We start from the raw sequence: 18,908 nt of genomic DNA on the forward strand, positions 1-18,908 counted from the left end.
AATCCCATTTCTAATCAACATTATAACTTGAATATAATTAATACTAGTTTATTTATTTTAAAAAAAATTTTAAATTATTTTTTTGAATTATTTAATTTTAAATATTGTTTTTACTATTTTCAATTATAATTGAATACTTAAGGTTATCTGATAGAAATTATTATTGCCCTTTTTGAAATCTGAAACTAAGTTAAAATGATAATTTTCATATATGAATTAAGTTTTAATTATATTGAAAATTAGTTTAAAAAAGGTTTTAATTTAGCTTATGAGTTGGTATATGTTTGTTACTATTATCTATTATTTTGAATTTATAAAATATGTGTCTATTAAAAAAATAAAAAAAATAAAAATAAAAATTATATAAAAAATGAAAAAAAAATAAAAATAAAAATAAAAATAAAAATAAAAATAAAAATAAAAATTTATATTTTTTCATTTTTTTTTTTTAATTTTTTTTTTTATTTTCATTTTAAAATCATATTAACAACAAACATTATAAAAATGAATTCTAAAGAAAAAGAAAATAGAGCAATTTATACAGGACTATATAGAAATAATAAAACCAATTTAAAGATTTCACTTGGTTTATGTTATATTGGTGTTGGCACTGAAATATTTAAAATTCTATACCACAAAAAAATTGTAACTACATTAGTATCAACTATGGGTTGCTCATTCTTTCTTGGTACTTTATATTTTTACCACAAAATTACACCAAATCAACTTATTAAATTTGTACCAACAAAAGATGAAGAAGAATCTCAAGTAAAAACCGAAACAACTATAACATCCGATGACGAATCTGACCAAAGCGACGATGAAAGTGATGATGAAGAAATAGAAATTACTGAAGAAGAAGATCACAATTTATCTTTACCAAATAAAAGACCAACATTCAATTATTTAAGATACTATAAATCTTTAGGCTATGGTGCATTAGGTGGTGTTATTGGAAACCTTATCGCAACTGCCGGTTTAGCAATCACATATGACTTGGACGTAGCAACAGAATGGAATAGAGATTTCTATTTAGAAATTTTTTCATATATCTCTGGTACCACCCTTCATAATGCCGTTGTATTTTTATTATTAGATTCAGCAATGAAAACCAAATTTTTCATGTTTGAAAAAAAGAAAATTTTAAATAACCTTAAATAAATAAATAAATAAATTAAAAAATAAATAAAAAATAAATAAATAAAGGTATTCTTTTCAAAGTTTCTAATATTAATATTTAAATAGAACTAAACTTTCTTTTATTTTTATTATTTTTGTTTTTATTATTATTATTATTATTATTATTATTATTATTATTATTATTATTATTATTATTATTATTATTATTATTATTATTATAAAATAAAATAAAATCTAAATTTGGTTTAAAATTAAATGTATTTATATTAAACCAATTTATATCATCTATATTTATATTTTCATAATATGTTAAATTAATATTTTTGAATGGATGCTTTGAAATTTTAATTGATTTTAAATTTTTAATGTGATTTAAATTATTTGAACTGGCTTTTAAGATATTTGTTATAACTTTTTTAGGTTGGTTAGATTCTAAACCACCACCTGGTGAAATGAAATGAATTGTTTTTAAATTAACGGCATTCTTGAATAGTTTTAATAGCTTGTCAAAATATTCAAAAGAGTTGTCATATGATTTAAATTCTAAAATTAAATCTTCTAAACATTCCATGTTTGCACTATGTGGATTGATTCTTTCTTCCTGATTATTATTATTATTATTATTGTTTTCTGGGTCAAAATACAACAAGTCATATGGATTCTGCAAGTAGTTGAATAATGTTGTTTCTTCTATATCCTCTTTCCAAGGTTCAATTTCTAAAGTTAGGTATTTCATTTTTGGTAATACTTGAGATAAGAAATCAATGTCGAAAAATTGACCAATTGAAACTTGACACCCTATTTCGATGTTACCACTACTACCAGTTGCTAGATCTAATAATTTGTAATTAAAATTTTGATCTTCTTCTTCAGTGTCGATTAAACAAGTTATTTTTAAAAGTTTTAAATTCCTTGATAGCTTTATTAATTGACTATTGAATTGATTAACTAAACTTAATTTGCTTTTTAATATTACTTTTTCAAAGTTTGGACTATAGATTAACCAGTTCAACAGCTCTTGATTAAGCTCGCCGCATAGATCTATTGCTCTTAAATTTGGGTATCTATATAAATATCTCCAAGGAAAGAAGCTTTCGACTATATTAATTCTTTGAAAATAGCTTTGAAGGTAATCTGCATTTTCGATAATTCTCGAGCAATAATGTTTGATGAATGAAACTTTGTTTGTGGACCACAGTGAGTACCTGTTGTTTGTGCCGTGATGAAACGATAAATTGGTGACATCAATGGGATACTCTATTGATTGATTGATCTCATTAGACACAACTAAAAAGAAATCTTTGCAAACCAATGACAACATTAATTTATAGTAGTTTGATGTAGTGGAGTTGTTTATCAAAACTTTAATAATGTGGTGTATGATTTCCTGTGGTAGTTGACCTAATAAAGTTACAGTTAATTCACTCTCCTCTAACAACCTTTCTTGTTGATCGATTTTTAGTTTCTCTTTATAAATGGTTGATGATACTATCTGATCTTTAAAATCTTGAATTACCAATAACTCTCGTTGAATAACAGATATATCCAGTTCTGACAATAAATAGTTTAGTTTACTTTTTAAAAACTTTTTCTTAATTGGATATTGATTGATTTTATGTACTAATGGTTCTATGAATGACTCTACTGTTTTAAATTGTTTTAACTGATCGAAAAACTCTATATATAATGATTTCAAAAACTTTTTTTCTTGTTTTTCTGTAAAGTGCTCTTCTATTTTAAAAATTGATTCCATTGAGCTATAAAAGGGGAACTTTCTAATTTCGATTAAACTATGTTGATTTTCGTATAAATCTCTTTCTTTTCTTTTGTTTAATATTTTTTTAATTAAATATATAATATTACTATTGTTGTTGCCACTATTATTACTATTGCTATTTGTTGAAAATAATTTAACTAATGGTATCCATAAATCAAATTCTACAATTGAAAAAATATATGTAAAATATTCATTATATATACCGATTTGAATAGATTCTATAAATTCTTTAAATTTGAATAAATCGAAACGACACTTTGATAATAATGAATTTGCAATGGGTGTTAAAATTTGAAAATCGATTAATTCTCTGTTTCCAAACAACTGTTTTTCAATTTTAATTGCATCTTGAATTTGTTTTTTAAATTTAATTTGATACCATTTGCCACACTGAATAATTTCGAAAAAGTAAATAAACTTTAATACCAAAGAGCTCTTTTCTTCTGAATCACCCATAATTATATTTTCATCCTTGTCTATAATTTCGAAAATATTTAAAATTTCTAATAGCTCATTAAATAATAGTGATTGTGATTCCCTAACTACTTCATCTTCAGTTGGTTCTAATTTTTCATAAATTTTATTAAAATATTTTAAAATTTCATTTTTATATTTATTTAACCCATCATCATTATTATTCAAATTGCTCCCTAATAAAACAATAATTTTTAAACCAACTATGCCCTGTTCTGAAAATTCAAATTCTTTATTTAATATAAACTTTATTATTATTTCACTTGTTTCCTGTAATATTGAGAGATGAAAGAGTCAGTTGATTAGTATTGGTTTTAAATATAAATATTATATATTATAATCTAAGAATGATATTTCGTACCTGTGTTACTTTATTTGTTGGTATTGACTCTAGTGTCTTTTTTAGATGAATTAATTTATTTTCCAAATAATTTAATAATAATATTTGTAATTCTTCATTATTATTTTCATAATTTAATTGATAATAATTTGGTATAATTTTAAAAAAAAAAGCTTCATGTGATTTGTTTCTATAATAGAGATAAACATTTAAACGTTAATAAATCAGTTATAATTTATAATATGGTGATTGATGTGTAGTATATATACTCTTTTAATGAAATTATTTCCTCTTTAGTTAAATAAAGATGTGGTATATATAAATTTGATAAAATTGGGGTTAAAATATCTTTTTTTGAACTTTCATTATTGTGCTGATGTTGCTGTTGTTCATTTTGATGGTCTGTAACTTGATCATCATCATCTTCTATATTGTTATTGGAGCCATTATTTAGCCTTTGGTGCAATTGTTGCTGAATTATTGTATGTTCATCTTCGATTTCAAATTCATATTCCATAATAATAAATATAGTTAGGAACTGTATATATATGAATAAATTAAAACGAAAAAATTATTTTAAAAATTAAAAAATAAAAAATAAAAAAAAAAAATAAAAAAAATAAAAAATTTAAAAAAATTAATTTTTGAATATTTTTTTTATTTTTTTCAACAAGTAAACATTTATTTTTTTTTTTTTTTTCTTTTTTTCCTTCTTTGATTTCATTTTTTTTTTATATTTTATGAAATATTATATATATATATTTAAATTAACCATTATATAACAACTATTATTATTATTATTAATATTATTCATATTATAAATTAAATTAAATTATTAAAATTTTAAATTATTAAATATGGGTTTTTTAATGTATTATTATTTTTAGTGTAATAAAGCAAACAAAAAATAAAAGAAAAAAAGAAAAAAAACAAAGTGAATTAAAAAGAGTATACAGTTAAATAGTACAACTAGATATAGCGCCACAGTAATCCAATGCAGGTAAAAAAGCAGCAAGAATAAGAACTGAAAACCAACCCAAATTTTCAATACCAATAGTAACCCTATTTGAAACGTGAAACCAACATCGAGCTCATCCGGACCTCCAAACCACTTTGTTAGGGACCTCAGCAGTCAACAGTGCCTCCTTCATTTCAACCTCTTGATGGTTTTTTACTCTTGAATCCTTCAAGCCAGAACATCTATCAACAAACTTAACTTGGCCACTTCCTAATCCAAAGAACAAGCCTTTTTTTACTTCGTTTAACGTCCTTTTCCCTTTCATTTCCCTCCGGTACAACCAGAATAGAAGACTTTATATAAAAATAGCAAGTTAAAATAACTGTAATTAATAATTAATAAATAAATAAAAAATAAATAAAAATAGTTTAGTTTTAAAACATATTATTATTATTAATACTATTATTAATAAAAATTTAATTTTAATTTAATTATAATTTGAATAATCTAATTGAAATTAAATATGTGCACACCATATATAATATTTCTTGTAAAGTTTGAAAAAAAAATGAAATAAAGAAGGAAAAAAAAAATCTTTTTATTTTTTAAAACTATTATTTTTTAAAATATATAAAAAAATATAAAATATATATAAAAAAAAAAAGAATTCCATACTACCCTCTTCCCATATAGAAAAAGATAAATATTATATTTTAAAATGGAATGATTTTAAAATAAAAAGGTAATATAAAAAATAAAGATTATTATATAGAGTTAATCACTCTATAAAAAATAAAAGTTTTATTATTTTATATTATCTACTTTTTATTTTTATATATAATTTCATTTTAAATATTGTGAATGTAATATTTAGCTTTGAAACTATATGGTACTATGAATAGTATTTTTGAATTGAATAATTGAAACAAAAAAAAAAGTATTTATACTTTTTTTATTTTTGAACTTTGAAAAAAAAAAAATAAAAAAAAATAAAAAAACAACAATTTTCAAGTACATAATCTAAGATGATGGTGAGTATATAAAGAAAAGAAAAAATTACCTTATCTGTAAGATAAAAATAAAAGGACGTTAAAATATTGTCAATTTATTCTAATAGGGAATCTGAAGAAATTGTAGGCAATAATAAATAAATTTTAATAAAAACAGGGGGTTAAGAGAGATGGAAGGAGTATCTTTTTTATCATATTTAGTGGTAAGTAATCTTATCTATACAAACTACATCCTCTACACAAATGACAGGGATAACAAAGACACTAGTATCGCATCAAATCATTGGGTAATTACAAAAACAACTAATTTATTAGAAAGAGTATTTTAACTTCACCCCTTTAATTATTTATTATTTATTTATTTTTTTTATTTATTTTCTCCCCCCACTACTATTATTTTTATTTTTTTAAATTTTTTATTTATATACCACCATTCATTTGCCATTCAAATAAACCTCCATCCCTCATTTTTTTTTATCTTCTTTATTTAGATTAAATTTTATTTTTGGAAAAATACCAACCAATTGAAACCAACTTAAATTATTGTTATTTTTATTATACAATCAAATAATATAATTTATACAAATTATAAGCTTATAATTTTATTTATTTTTTAATTTATTTAAAAAAATAAAAAATAGTAGGAAAGTTCTTTCATATTAATAATTATATTTAATCATAAAAATTCATAAATTAATAAAAAAAAAAACACTCGATTTTTGAAGCATAATTTACATTATTTTTTTTATTTATTTTTATTTTTTTTATATTAAATTTGCGGCCTTTTTATTTATAAACCTCTCATGAAATCCCAACATTAATATTTATAAAACAAAATTTATATTATTTATAAAAAAATTAAATATAAAAATATTTTTGATCAAAATTAATACCAAAAAATTTAAAAACTTAAATTTTCAAAAATCTAAAATTTAAAAAAAAATTAAAAAAAAAAATTTTAAAAAAAAAATAAAAAAAATAAAATATGAGGTATTTTTGCAAAGGATATTACATATGATTAAATTGTAACCCTTGATTAAAATCCCTTTTGAAAGCTCAAAAAAATTTAAAAAAGACAACTTGAGGAAACTAAAAAAAATTTTATTTAAAAACTAAAAAAAAAAATTTCAAATTTAATCTTTTTTAAAATTAATCTATTATTAACTTTTTATTATTATTTTTTTATTATTTTATTATTTATAAATAATAAATATTTTATAAAAAATAAATGGTTGTGGAGTTTTCGGGGCAATTAAGAACCCTGCTTAAAAAAAATTTTCTTATAAAAAGGAAGAATAAGTGTGGTATTTGTTGTGAAATAGTGTTCCCAATTGTAATAGTACTCATCATTTTTGCTTTATTAGGTATGATTATTTTCAAAAATATTTTATTAATTTTTTTAATTTAATTTAATTTAATTTAATTAATTAATAATTTTTTATTTATTTTTTTTCATTTGTTTTAAAATCTCCACATATAACAATAGGTTTAATTAGTGCTGTTAAACCAAATTATGATTCATATGATGTTTCAGATATTTTAACAAATAAATTAAATAATAATACAATATTATTGTATGGTGCACCTGAAACATTAAATGTTGAACAACAAGGTGTCATTAATATAATTAAACAACAAGTAGAACAATCAAGAAAATTGCAACCAAATGTAGTAGATTCATTCTTTTTAGAAATAAACGATCAAACTGCAATGGAACAATATTTTGCAAACCATTCTAATAATATTTATGGTGCTTTATGGTTTAATAATAGTCAAATTGCAAGCCAGACTGTACCATTTCAGTACAACATTAGATTAGATAGTGAAAATGTAAACGACAATAATGAAACTACAAATAAAAATGGAGATTCTGAAATTTACCTAAAAGAGAATTTTGCTTCAATTCAGGTAAGTCACATAAATTTATTATTATTGTTTTATATTTATTGTTTTATATTTATAATTATTTTTTTAATTTTTATATAGGTTGCAGTAGATCAAGCTATTTTCGAATATTATGGCATTAATAAAACATTGATAGTTTCAGGTCAACGTTATCCAGACCCATATACTAAAACATGGCAAAAATGGATTGATGGTAGAAATGGTATACTTAAAGACGCAGGTGCCGTTTTTGTAACTGCCGCATTCTTTATATTCGGGTTCCGTCTTGTCACTGATCTTGTTATTGAAAAAGAGACTAAAATTCGTGAAGGTATGAAGATGATGGGTTTAAATGATCTCGCTTACTTTTTTAGTTGGATCATTACAATTTTATCAACCTCGTTACCAGTGGACCTTATTATTGTTATAATTTTCAAAGGCTCACAAGTTATTTACTCAACATCATGGGGGTTGGTTATTGCTACATTCGTACTTTATCTTTTAACTCTTTTGTTCTTGGCTTTTATCTTTGCAATTTTCTTTGACAAATCAAAGTTCTGTGGTCTCATCTCGATCATAATTATTTTAATAATCAATATAGCTGGTGTCTTTATTGCTAAAGGTGACTTTGATCCAAAAATTAAACTGTTTCTTTCAATTTTTTCACCTATTGCATTTTCTTGTTCCTTCTATACCATGGTAGTCAGAGATATTCCTGAAGAAGTCCTTTCAGTTAACTTTAATAACTTAGTAACAGAGCAACAAGCCATTTATATGCTAATTTTAGATCTTGTTATTTATTTATTTTTAATATGGTATTTACAAGAGGTTGTTCCAACAGAATATGGTATTTATTAGGTTATAAAATTATAATTATATTATATTTATTATATACTAATATTTTTTATGATATAGGAACTAAAAAGCCATTTTATTTTATATTTTCTCCAAAATATTGGTGTAGTATCGCCTCAAATAGCAATATTTTTGATATTGAATCAACTTATCCAAATGATGATGTCGAATTAATTCCAAATGATATTAAAAGCAAAGTTACAATTTCAATTAGAAATTTAAGAAAAGAATTTTCTACTGGTGATGGCTTAAGGGTTGCTGTTAATGACTTATATTTAGATATGTATGAAAATCAAATCCATGCATTTTTAGGTCCAAATGGTAGTGGTAAATCAACAACTATTGGAATGTTGACTGGTTTAATTTCTCCAACAAGTGGTACTGCATTAGTTCAAGGTAATGATATTGGTTCACAAATGTCAAAAGTTAGAAGATCTTTAGGTGTTTGCTTACAACAAGATATTATTTGGAATCAACTATCAGTTTTAGAACATTTAAAAATATATGCATCATTGAAAGGTATAACAAGGAATGTAGAAAAAGAAGCTGAAAAAATGGCAATAGAAGTTGGCCTAGGTGAAAAGATTCATACCCCAGCAGGTTCATTATCTGGTGGTCAAAAAAGAAAATTATGTTTAGGAATAGCCTTCATTGGTCGAAGCTCAGTTGTATTTCTTGATGAATGTACTTCAGGTAAGAAAATTTTAATATTTTTTCACTAAATTATAATTATATATTAATATAAATTGTTTTTATTCATTCAAATAGGTATGGATCCATTAAGTCGTCGTAGTGTTTGGGACTTTTTACTTAAATATAAAAAAGGTAGAACTATTATTTTAACAACTCACTTTATGGATGAAGCTGATTTCTTGGGTGATAGAATTGCAATTATTTCTTATGGTAAATTACGTTGTGATGGTTCCAGTCTATATTTGAAAAATAAATTTGGTTGTGGTTATTTATTAACATGTAGTAAAGAAATTGATAATGTAGATCATTTTAGTACTTCAAAAGTTACAGAATTTGTTCATCGATATATTCCAGAGGCTAATATTTTATCTGATGCTGGTACAGAGTTAAGCTACCGTCTTCCAACCTCATCATTACCCGTATTTTCACAATTTTTCGAAGATTTTGACGAACAACTATCTTTGTTTGGTATAACAACTTATGGTATTTCAGTCACAACAATGGAAGAAGTTTTCTTAAGAATTGGTCAAGAATCAAACTCTGGTAATGCTGGAGATATCTATAAGAATATAAATAGTAACACTAATAATGAAGGTGAGGGTAGTCCATTACTAAAAAATGGAATTTCAACACCATCAAGTGGTATCAGTGCTGGTCAACAAATTAAAGGTCTTTTAATTAAGCGTATTCTTACCTCAATTAAAGATTGGAAGTCTCTCTTTTTAACCATTATTATTCCATTGGTATGCATTATTTGTTCAATTATTATTTATACTGTTATGGATAGTGCACAAGCCTTTTATAATGATGTTACAACACCATTAACAATGTCTTTAGCTTCTTTTGGTTCTAATAATGTCGTTCCAATACAGGATATTAGTCTAGAAGATTTTAATACTCTCAGTTCAAGTCCTTTCTTTAACCAATTTAAATATGTTAACCAATCAATTATTTTTAAAAACTATTTAATCGAAAATAATATAAATAGTGCTGGTGCAATAAATGTTACAACCCAATTAGCCCAAAATAATAGTGTAGTTGGATACAATTCATTTTATAATAAGAAATACCTTCATTCAATACCAATTCATATTAATTTAATTAATAGTGCATTATTGGAACACTCTACCGGTATTAAGATTCAAGTTACGAGTATGCCATTCCAGCATGTTCTTAGTCTGTTTGATTTATCTGTTGAAGGTCTTAATATTTCATCAATTCTTTATTTCAATATGGTAATGTTGGCTGGGTTAGCTCTTATGGTGGCTTCTTTTGCTGGCAGCATTGCTCAAGAGCGTACCAATCGTGTAAAAAGATTACTATACATCTCAGGTTGCAAAAAATATGTTTATTGGCTATCTAATCTCATTTGGGATTATATATTTGCTTTTATTGTAGTACTTGCAACAGCTATTATTTTAGCAATTGTCAAAGAAGATTTTAAAGAACAATTTGGTATCTTTTTCTTGGGCTTAATTTTATATTGTGTGGCCACAATTCCCCTTGGTTATCTTTTATCATATCGTTTTACTACCCATGGTAAAGCAACAGGTGCAATTGCTGCAATTCTTTTCTCCAAAGCTATTGTATTTATGATTGTTTCATTAAATATTCGTATGCAAGTTTTGGTTAATTTAAATGAAGGTGCTCAAACTGCTGCTGATGTTTGTGATATAGTGTTTTCAATTGTCTCCCCATTATATGCATATAGTAGAATTCTTGCATTAGTTAGCAAATTCCCAGGAACCACTCGTTTAGGCTCATGGAAAATCGATAACTATTGGTCCTTAGGTTATGGTGCCACCCCAATTATAATTCTCATTGGCCATTGTATTGTTTGGACAACTTGGATTCTTCTTTTAGATTATTCTCCAGAAATCAAAGGTTACTTTAAGAATCCTAAAAACTTAAAATCACCACAACCACCAGAAAATGAAGACTCTGACGTTAGTAATGAAAGATCGAGAATCCATACAGTCTCTGATGAAATCGTTAAAGTAGACTCACTACACAAATTATTCAAAGGTAAAGGAAAGAATGGTGATAAAATTGCTGTCCATAACACTAGTTTAGGTATTCCACGTGGCCAAACCTTTGGTTTACTTGGTTTAAATGGTGCTGGTAAGACCACTACTCTCTCAATGCTTTGTGGTGATATCATGCCAACCTCTGGCCAAGTTTCGATAAATGGTCATGATTTAATAAGCGATCGTTCAAAAGCTTTACAAAATATTTCAATGTGTCCTCAATTTGATGCTCTTGTGGGTTTATTATCAGCCCGAGAACATCTTTACCTCTATTGTAGAATTAAAGGTGTTTCAGAAAATAATATTAAAAATGTTGTCGAATCATTCATTCATATGATGGATATGAATCGTATTGCAAACAGTAGCTGTGGTGGCTATTCAGGAGGTAATAAAAGAAAACTATCATTATCAATAGCAATGTTGGGTGATCCATCAGTCGTTTTCTTGGATGAAGCAAGGTAAGCAAAAATAAATAAAGTACTATTAAATTATCTTTATACGAATCTAACAAATATTTATTTTTATACAGTACTGGTTGCGATGCTGTTGTACGTCGTTATATTTGGAATGTTGTAAGTGAATTAAGTAAAGGACGTTCTATTATTATTACAACTCACTCAATGGAAGAATGTCAAGGTATTATTATTTTAAATATTTATTATAATTTTAAAAGTGCAATAATATTAAGATACTAATTAACTAATTTAACCTTTTAAAATAGCACTTTGCTCAAGAGTAACAATTATGAAAGATGGTAAATTTACATGTTTGGGATCAATTCAACATGTAAAGAATAAATTTGGCGCAGGTTATTCATTTGATGTCAAATTCAAGAGAGAACATTTTGAAAATGGTGTTGAAACCGTTTTACATTATTTCCCAAATGCTAGTCTTTTAGATCAACACGATCTAATTGCATCATTCGAGTTACCAAATGAAGCTTCAAACCCTGTTAAAGTTTCTAGAATCTTTAATACTCTTCAAAACGATTTAGGATCAATTTTAGATGACTATTCAGTTTCACAAACCTCTTTAGAACAAGTCTTCTTAAAATTAACAGGTGCAAGCTATGATGATAGATTGAATCAAAATGCTCAGAATCATGATCAATTATAATAATAACTTTAAAAATTGTAGTAGTTATTAATTATAATTATTTATTTAATCAATAAACTAAATTAAATATATATGTTTATTTTTTTTTTTTTAAATTTTTATTTTTTTTTTTTTTTTTTTGAAATTGATTTTTTCGTTGTTTTTATTTTTTTAATTTTTTTTTTTAATTTTTTTTTTATTTATCACAACATAACAAAATGGTCATGGTATGCAGTTATTTTAAATCATAACACCCCAATTTTATTTTTAGGTTAATTAAACTAATTCTTTTTATTATAGAAACTTTTCACTTACCCAGAAAACAACCGTGCTTTCAAAAGCTTAATCGCCGCTAAATACGCCGGTGTTGAAATTGAAGTATGTAATCTGCTGTTAATTTTTTTATATATTTAAATATTAATTATTTATTTTTTTATCATAAAATTAGGTCCCAGCCTTCAACTTCCAAACTGACAGAGACACTGAATGGTTCAAAGCTCTTGCTCCATTAAAGAAAGTCCCAGTCTTATCAACTGAACAAGGTCCAATCTTTGAATCAAATGCCATGGCCAGATATGTTGCTCGTTTAGGTGGTAACTTATATGGTACTGATGCCTACACCGCTGGTGTCAATGACCAATGGATCGACTATGCCTCAAATGAAATCGACCCAATTAACTACGGTTGGACTTATTCAATCCTCGGTTTCGTTGATTTCAACTCAAAAGAAACCCAAAAAGCCAAAGAAAACATGAAAAAAGCCCTCGGTTTCTTAAATGAACAATTATTAAACAAATCATTCTTAACTGGTGCCCGTGTCCAATTAGCTGATGTTATTGTCTTCTGTTCATTAATCAACTTCTACAAAATGGTTTTAGACCCAGCCTTCCGTCAACCATTCGGTAATGTTAACAGATGGTTCATCACCATGTTAAACCAACCAAACGTTAAATCCGTCGTTGGTACTGTTGCCCTCTGTGAAAAAATGATGGCCTACGTTCCACCAAAGAAAGAAGAAAAACCAAAAGCTGAAAAACCAAAAGCTGAAGAAAAACCAAAAGCCTCAGAAGAAGAAGAAGTTGAAAAACCAAAAAAGAAAAACCCATTAGATGAATTACCAGCTTCAACTTTCTCATTAGATGAATTCAAACGTACTTATTCAAACAATGAAGTCTCCATGTCAATTCCATGGTTCCACCAAAACTTTGATTCCAACGGTTTCTCAGTCTACTACTGTGAATACAAATACAACGACGAATTAGGTCCACTCTTCATGACCTGCAATTTAATCGGTGGTTTCTTCCAACGTTTAGATTCATTACACAAATATGGTTTCGCCAGCATGATCGTCTTCGGTAAAGACTTAGGTGGTGGTAAAATCGAAAACCAATCAGTTTCTGGTATCTGGGTCTTCCGTGGTAACGAAATCCCATTCGAAATGAAAGATTGTGATGATTCATTAGTCTATGAATGGAAAAAATTAGATGTTGTTGCTGACAAACAATTAATCGACAACTACTTAGCCTGGGAAGGTTTCACCGACAAAAACTTCTTACAAGGTAAATTATACAAATAAACAATTTATCTTTTTTTTAATCATTAAAAAAAAAAACAAAAAAAAAAACAAAAAAACAATTTATTCTCTTTTTATTTGTTTTATTTAAATTTATAATTAAATCTTTTTTTATTTTTAATTAATTTTTAAATTAAATTTTATAATCTGAAATTTCATAATGCACAATTGATTGTGTGTGGTCATAAAATTTTTTTTTTTTTTATAAATTATTTATTTTATTTTAAAATCAATACAAGTGAGGCCAACTATTTCAAAAGAAATAAATTAACAATTTAATATATTTTAAGATATTATTCTTTTAATTTATTTTTTGTTTTTTGTATTTTTTTTTTTATTTTTTGTTTTTATTTTTTTTTTTTAAAAAAATAAAAAAAAAATTAATTTTTTTTTTTAATTTTTATTTTATAATTTTAATTAAAAATCAAAAAAAAATTTATAAATCAAAAAAATGATTATAAAAGATAACACATTTAGGAAACATGGTATAGAAATAATATCATATGATAATAAAGAAGTTAAATTAAATTCTAAAGGTTATCATTTATCAATTCATCCATTTTTTTTTAGAAATAAATTAAGTGTTCACACATCATCATCATCCACATCATCAACCCCATTATCAACATCAACTGTAAATTCACCAAAACCAACACCATTTTATGTAGATGATGCAGGTATTGCAAAGCAATTAAATCAATCTATATTTGATATTTTATCAAGATCAAGATATTTATCTACATTAAATCACGAAAATTTGGCTGAATTTATTTCATCTGAACCTTCAAAAAAGCATCATGGTAAATATAACTAATCAAAATAATAATCAAATATTATAAAAAGTTTAACTAATATAAAAATATAAATATGAATATACAGATCAAATATTTTTAATTTCAGAAGATTATAATAATTCATTATTAAAAGAAATTGAAAAACAAGCAAAAAACCAAACACCAATTCCAGAGCATACAGTTGGTAGATATGCATATCAGATTTTGAAAGCATTATCATATCTTCATAGTAAAGATTTAACACATAGAAGTTTATCGTTAGAAAATATTAAATTAGATTCAAATGTATGTATATATTGTACTTTATTTGTTAACATATCCAATATTGATATTTATATAATAAAACTAACACTTTGCAATTACTATTAAATACAGGGACAAATAAAATTAACAAATTATGGGTTATATTTTTTATCGGATGAAGGAGAAAATGTTTCATTTCCAATTGGTAATGCATTTTATTTATCACCAGAGACTATATTAAGGGGTGCAAAAGGATCATCAAATACTAAAACAGATATTTGGGCATTGGGTTGCATATTATTGCAATTAATGTTGGGTTATTGTATTTGGGAAGATAGAGATCCAGTTGTAGTTATAAATAGGTTATTATATTTATCAGGTATTTCATCAACCGAAAAATTTAATTTTAAAAAAAAATTATTTGTCAATATAAACGAAAAGGAATCAGAATCAGAAGAATCAGAAGATTCAGAAGAGGAAATAGAACAGGAATTAAATGAAGAAGAAGAAAATGATTCATCAAGAATTAAACTTAATAATAAACAATTAATAAAGAAATTTTTAGAATCACTAAAAGAAATTAATAAAGAAAATTTATTAGGCATTGGATTAAATGACATTAGTGAAGAGTTTTTAGAAGTTATTGAACATTGTTTAATTGCAAATCCAAGTGAAAGACCTGATTCAGAGACTCTATTAGATCATCCATATTTCAATGAATATAAAAAAGAAGATCCATATCAATTAGACTATATCGTAAAGCCATATACAAAGTCATTTCAATTACCAGATTCACTTGAAGGCCTTACAGTTGCAGATCTAGAGAAATATAGTGCTTCAATATCATTAAACTCAAATAGTAATAGTAGTATTGGTGACAATGACGTCTTTTCAGGTTCAGAAATTTATTATTTATGGAAATTAATGGGAGGTGATATTGAAAAGGAGTTAGTAAATGGAGGTTACGCAAAACCATCACCATCTGTACATAAATTACCATTATTTGTACCAATTAAAGCATCATTAACCGAATCTTCAAATAGCGTATTAAATTTTAATAGTAATAATAATTTGTTATCATTAGAACAACAACAACAATCATTTCAATTACAACACAATAATAACCAACCCAATATAATTAAATCCAAAAACTCAACTCTATATACCAATGAATTTTGTTTGGTTGGGTTAAAGCCATTATTTATAAAAATTATTGACTCACTTAAAAATTATAAAAAAGAAGCATTCGAAGAGGAATCTCAAAAACTTTTTGAAGCAGGTAGTGGTCAAATACCAAATGTTCAATATCAAATACTTTTAATTAGAGAGTTTCATAAACTTTTGTACCAATACCAATATGACGATCCTACATTGTCACAACCAAAGATTTACAGATTAGCAAAATCATATATTCCATCAGTACTTCGTGGTGATATTTGGTCTGCAATTTTAGGTGTAAATGAAAGTGAAGCCGTGCAGCTATACAATTCAATCAACTTGGATCAAAAAGGACCAAACGATAAGCAATTTGAATTAGATATTCCAAGATGTCATCAATATCATCCATTATTATCCTCCAAACAAGGTCATCAGCAGTTATTCAAGATTTTAAAGGCATGGTCATTATTAAATGTAGAAAAGGGATGTTATTGGCAAGGTTTGGACAATGTAGCAACACCATTCTTAGTTCATCATTTCTTTAGTGAGGCTATGGCATTCGCTTCATTAAAAGCATTTGTAGATAAATATTTAAAAATTCTTTATGTACCAAACAATTTTGCAGCTCTTTCCGAAATTATGTTAAATTATCAACAATTAATGGCATATCACGACCCTGAATTATTAATTCATTTAATTGATATTCAGTTAGAACCAAATCTTTATGCAATTCCATGGTTTATTACAGTTTTCGCACGTATGTATAATATAATATAATATTTTTTAATAAATTAATTAAATAATAATATTTATTTTTTAAATTATTAGATGTATTACCAATTGATAAATTAGAAATACTATGGGACTCCATTTTATTATGTCCTTCATCATTACCAAATTTCATTGCAGTTTCAATGTTAACTCAATTTAGAAATTCAATTTTAAAAATGAGTTTCGAAAATGGTATTAAAATGATATCAATGATACCATCGATCAATGTACACCAATGTGTCAAAGATGCATTACATATGTTTAATATCACACCTCTTAGTACAACAGTCAATAAATTTGTTTCAAATGCTGATCAAGAGTTATGGTGGATGCAAGAGGTACCAATAGAAAAAAGAAAATTAGAATTATTCCCAAGAATTGATATCCACGATTTAATTAACGATACCTTAAAAATAATTATTGATATTAGACCACAAAATATGTAAGTACAAGAAATGCATAAAAATCATAATAATAATAGTATTTTTTCTTTTACAAATTTATTAATATTTAAATAATTCATTAGGTTTCAACAGCTTTATTATCCAAATTCAATAAATATTAACCCAAAGAATTCGAAATTACAACAGCAAATGGAACAGTATAAAGGTCAACCTATCGTAATAATAGCGCCAAAAGACAGTGGTGTGGAGTTTTGTAATCAATTAATTCATTGGAATTTCCCATATGTTTCAATGTTAAATGGAGGCATGGATGCTTTGGAGCATGGTGCTTTCAGTCTATTAAAATCCCAAACATCAAAATAAATAAAAATATTTGTGGTGGGAATTCACCACACAAAACCCATTTTTTTTTATTTTTATTTTTTTTTATTTTTGTTCATTATTTTTTATTATTATAAAAAATAAAATGATTCTCAATCATGAAAAAAGATATTTATTAAAAAAAAATTTATGATTGGTTGGTACAAGCAATGATTGAAAATATTTAAAAAATAAAAAATAAAAAAAAAATGAAAAATGAAAAATGAAAAAAAAATAAAAAAATATTTTTAAAAATCTAAGGACTCTAAAAAAAACAATACATTTTTTTTTATATGGTGATATTATAAAAATTTTTTTTTTTTTTTAAAAGGTAAGGTTTTTTCTTTCTTTATTTCCTTATTTCTATTTTTTTTTTTTTTTTGGTTTTTTTTTTTTTTTTTTTTTTTTGGTTTTTTTTTTTTTTTTTTTTTTTTTTTTTATTTTTTGTTGGTTTTTAAAGACAAAATTGAACGGAATATTATTTTATCAATTTTGATTATAATTTCAATTATTATATTTATAATATTTAATTATCTTTATATTCTTGATTTTTTTTTTGTTTTAATGGTCTAAAACTAAATTCAGTGGGTAAAGTGGAGGATGGAGATGTATTTATAGAAGGAGATGTTGTGTTTGTGTTTGTGGTAGTGGTAGTAGTGGTATTAGTGGTGGTGGTGGAAGAGGTAGTGGGATTATAGTGGGGTTGAGGTGATAAATGTGGTTGATGGTGATTCTGGGGATAAAAATTTGAATCAAAGTTATTATTATTATTAAAATAAAATGTAATGTTATTGTTATTAGATGATGAAATATTGTTGATATTGTTGTTAATATAGTTAGCAGTATTGGAATTATTGATGGTTGGAGAAATAATATTATTTGAGATATTAAAATCATTGTTAGGGGAAATATTAGTTGATAAAAAGTTATTATTATAATTAATATTATTATAGTTATTAATGTTATCATAGTTATTGAAAAAGTTATTATTTATACCTTGATTGTTATTATAGTTTATAAATCTTTTGTTAAAATTTGAATTACTACCACTATAAAAATGAGAACTACTAGCATTATTTTCAAAATCATTACTAATATTTGAATAAAATGAAGGGTTTAGGTTATTGGATGGTGGAGAAGAGCTATGGGGTAATACAGGTGATGAGGACTCTTGTAGGTTTTGAGGACTGGATAAAAGTAAATTTTCAAAGGATATTGGTGATGAGCATGGTGAGTTTGGTGGTTGATTCAATAATCTATTTTGGTTTAAAGTTAGAATTAATGTTTGCTGAGATGGGTTTAGCATTTCTTCTTTCTTTTGGGGTCGGACACGGACGGGTCGAGAAGATTGA

General features: G+C 25.0%; 7 protein-coding genes across 7 annotated transcripts; 4 read left to right on the top strand and 3 right to left on the bottom strand.

Moving 5' to 3' along the window:
• Window positions 1–504: 504 nt before the first annotated feature.
• Window positions 505–1,161, top strand: DICPUDRAFT_82738 (uncharacterized protein; the record flags this gene model as incomplete). The annotated part of the gene is made up of 1 exon (XM_003292048.1): window positions 505–1,161. One exon carries the CDS (start codon window positions 505–507, stop codon window positions 1,159–1,161), a length of 657 nt encoding a protein of 218 aa, XP_003292096.1.
• A 76-nt stretch (window positions 1,162–1,237) lies between these two features.
• Window positions 1,238–4,248, bottom strand: DICPUDRAFT_82739 (uncharacterized protein; the record flags this gene model as incomplete). Its single annotated transcript, XM_003292054.1, has 3 exons — window positions 1,238–3,661; window positions 3,753–3,921; window positions 4,001–4,248. 3 exons carry the CDS (start codon window positions 4,246–4,248, stop codon window positions 1,238–1,240), a joined length of 2,841 nt encoding a protein of 946 aa, XP_003292102.1.
• A 122-nt stretch (window positions 4,249–4,370) lies between these two features.
• DICPUDRAFT_92806 (uncharacterized protein) lies at window positions 4,371–5,592 on the bottom strand. The gene has a single exon (XM_003292055.1). It carries the CDS (start codon window positions 5,012–5,014, stop codon window positions 4,823–4,825), a length of 192 nt encoding a protein of 63 aa, XP_003292103.1. The 5' UTR covers window positions 5,015–5,592; the 3' UTR covers window positions 4,371–4,822.
• Window positions 5,593–6,927: 1,335 nt separating this feature from the next.
• ABCA6 (uncharacterized protein) lies at window positions 6,928–12,274 on the top strand (the record flags this gene model as incomplete). Its single annotated transcript, XM_003292049.1, has 7 exons — window positions 6,928–7,063; window positions 7,186–7,607; window positions 7,686–8,430; window positions 8,499–9,131; window positions 9,207–11,616; window positions 11,688–11,794; window positions 11,880–12,274. 7 exons carry the CDS (start codon window positions 6,928–6,930, stop codon window positions 12,272–12,274), a joined length of 4,848 nt encoding a protein of 1,615 aa, XP_003292097.1.
• Window positions 12,275–12,471: 197 nt separating this feature from the next.
• Window positions 12,472–13,829, top strand: DICPUDRAFT_156785 (uncharacterized protein; the record flags this gene model as incomplete). Its single annotated transcript, XM_003292050.1, has 3 exons — window positions 12,472–12,480; window positions 12,554–12,631; window positions 12,702–13,829. 3 exons carry the CDS (start codon window positions 12,472–12,474, stop codon window positions 13,827–13,829), a joined length of 1,215 nt encoding a protein of 404 aa, XP_003292098.1.
• A 448-nt stretch (window positions 13,830–14,277) lies between these two features.
• DICPUDRAFT_82742 (uncharacterized protein) lies at window positions 14,278–17,559 on the top strand (the record flags this gene model as incomplete). Its single annotated transcript, XM_003292051.1, has 5 exons — window positions 14,278–14,626; window positions 14,706–14,905; window positions 14,996–16,778; window positions 16,850–17,234; window positions 17,319–17,559. The coding sequence occupies 5 exons, from the start codon at window positions 14,278–14,280 to the stop codon at window positions 17,557–17,559; spliced, it is 2,958 nt and encodes a 985-aa protein (XP_003292099.1).
• A 523-nt stretch (window positions 17,560–18,082) lies between these two features.
• DICPUDRAFT_156787 (uncharacterized protein) lies at window positions 18,083–18,862 on the bottom strand (the record flags this gene model as incomplete). The annotated part of the gene is made up of 1 exon (XM_003292056.1): window positions 18,083–18,862. One exon carries the CDS (start codon window positions 18,860–18,862, stop codon window positions 18,083–18,085), a length of 780 nt encoding a protein of 259 aa, XP_003292104.1.
• Window positions 18,863–18,908: the final 46 nt, after the last annotated feature.

Source organism: Dictyostelium purpureum (assembly GCF_000190715.1).
Source record: "Dictyostelium purpureum unplaced genomic scaffold DICPUscaffold_319, whole genome shotgun sequence".
Taxonomy (NCBI): domain Eukaryota; phylum Evosea; class Eumycetozoa; order Dictyosteliales; family Dictyosteliaceae; genus Dictyostelium; species Dictyostelium purpureum.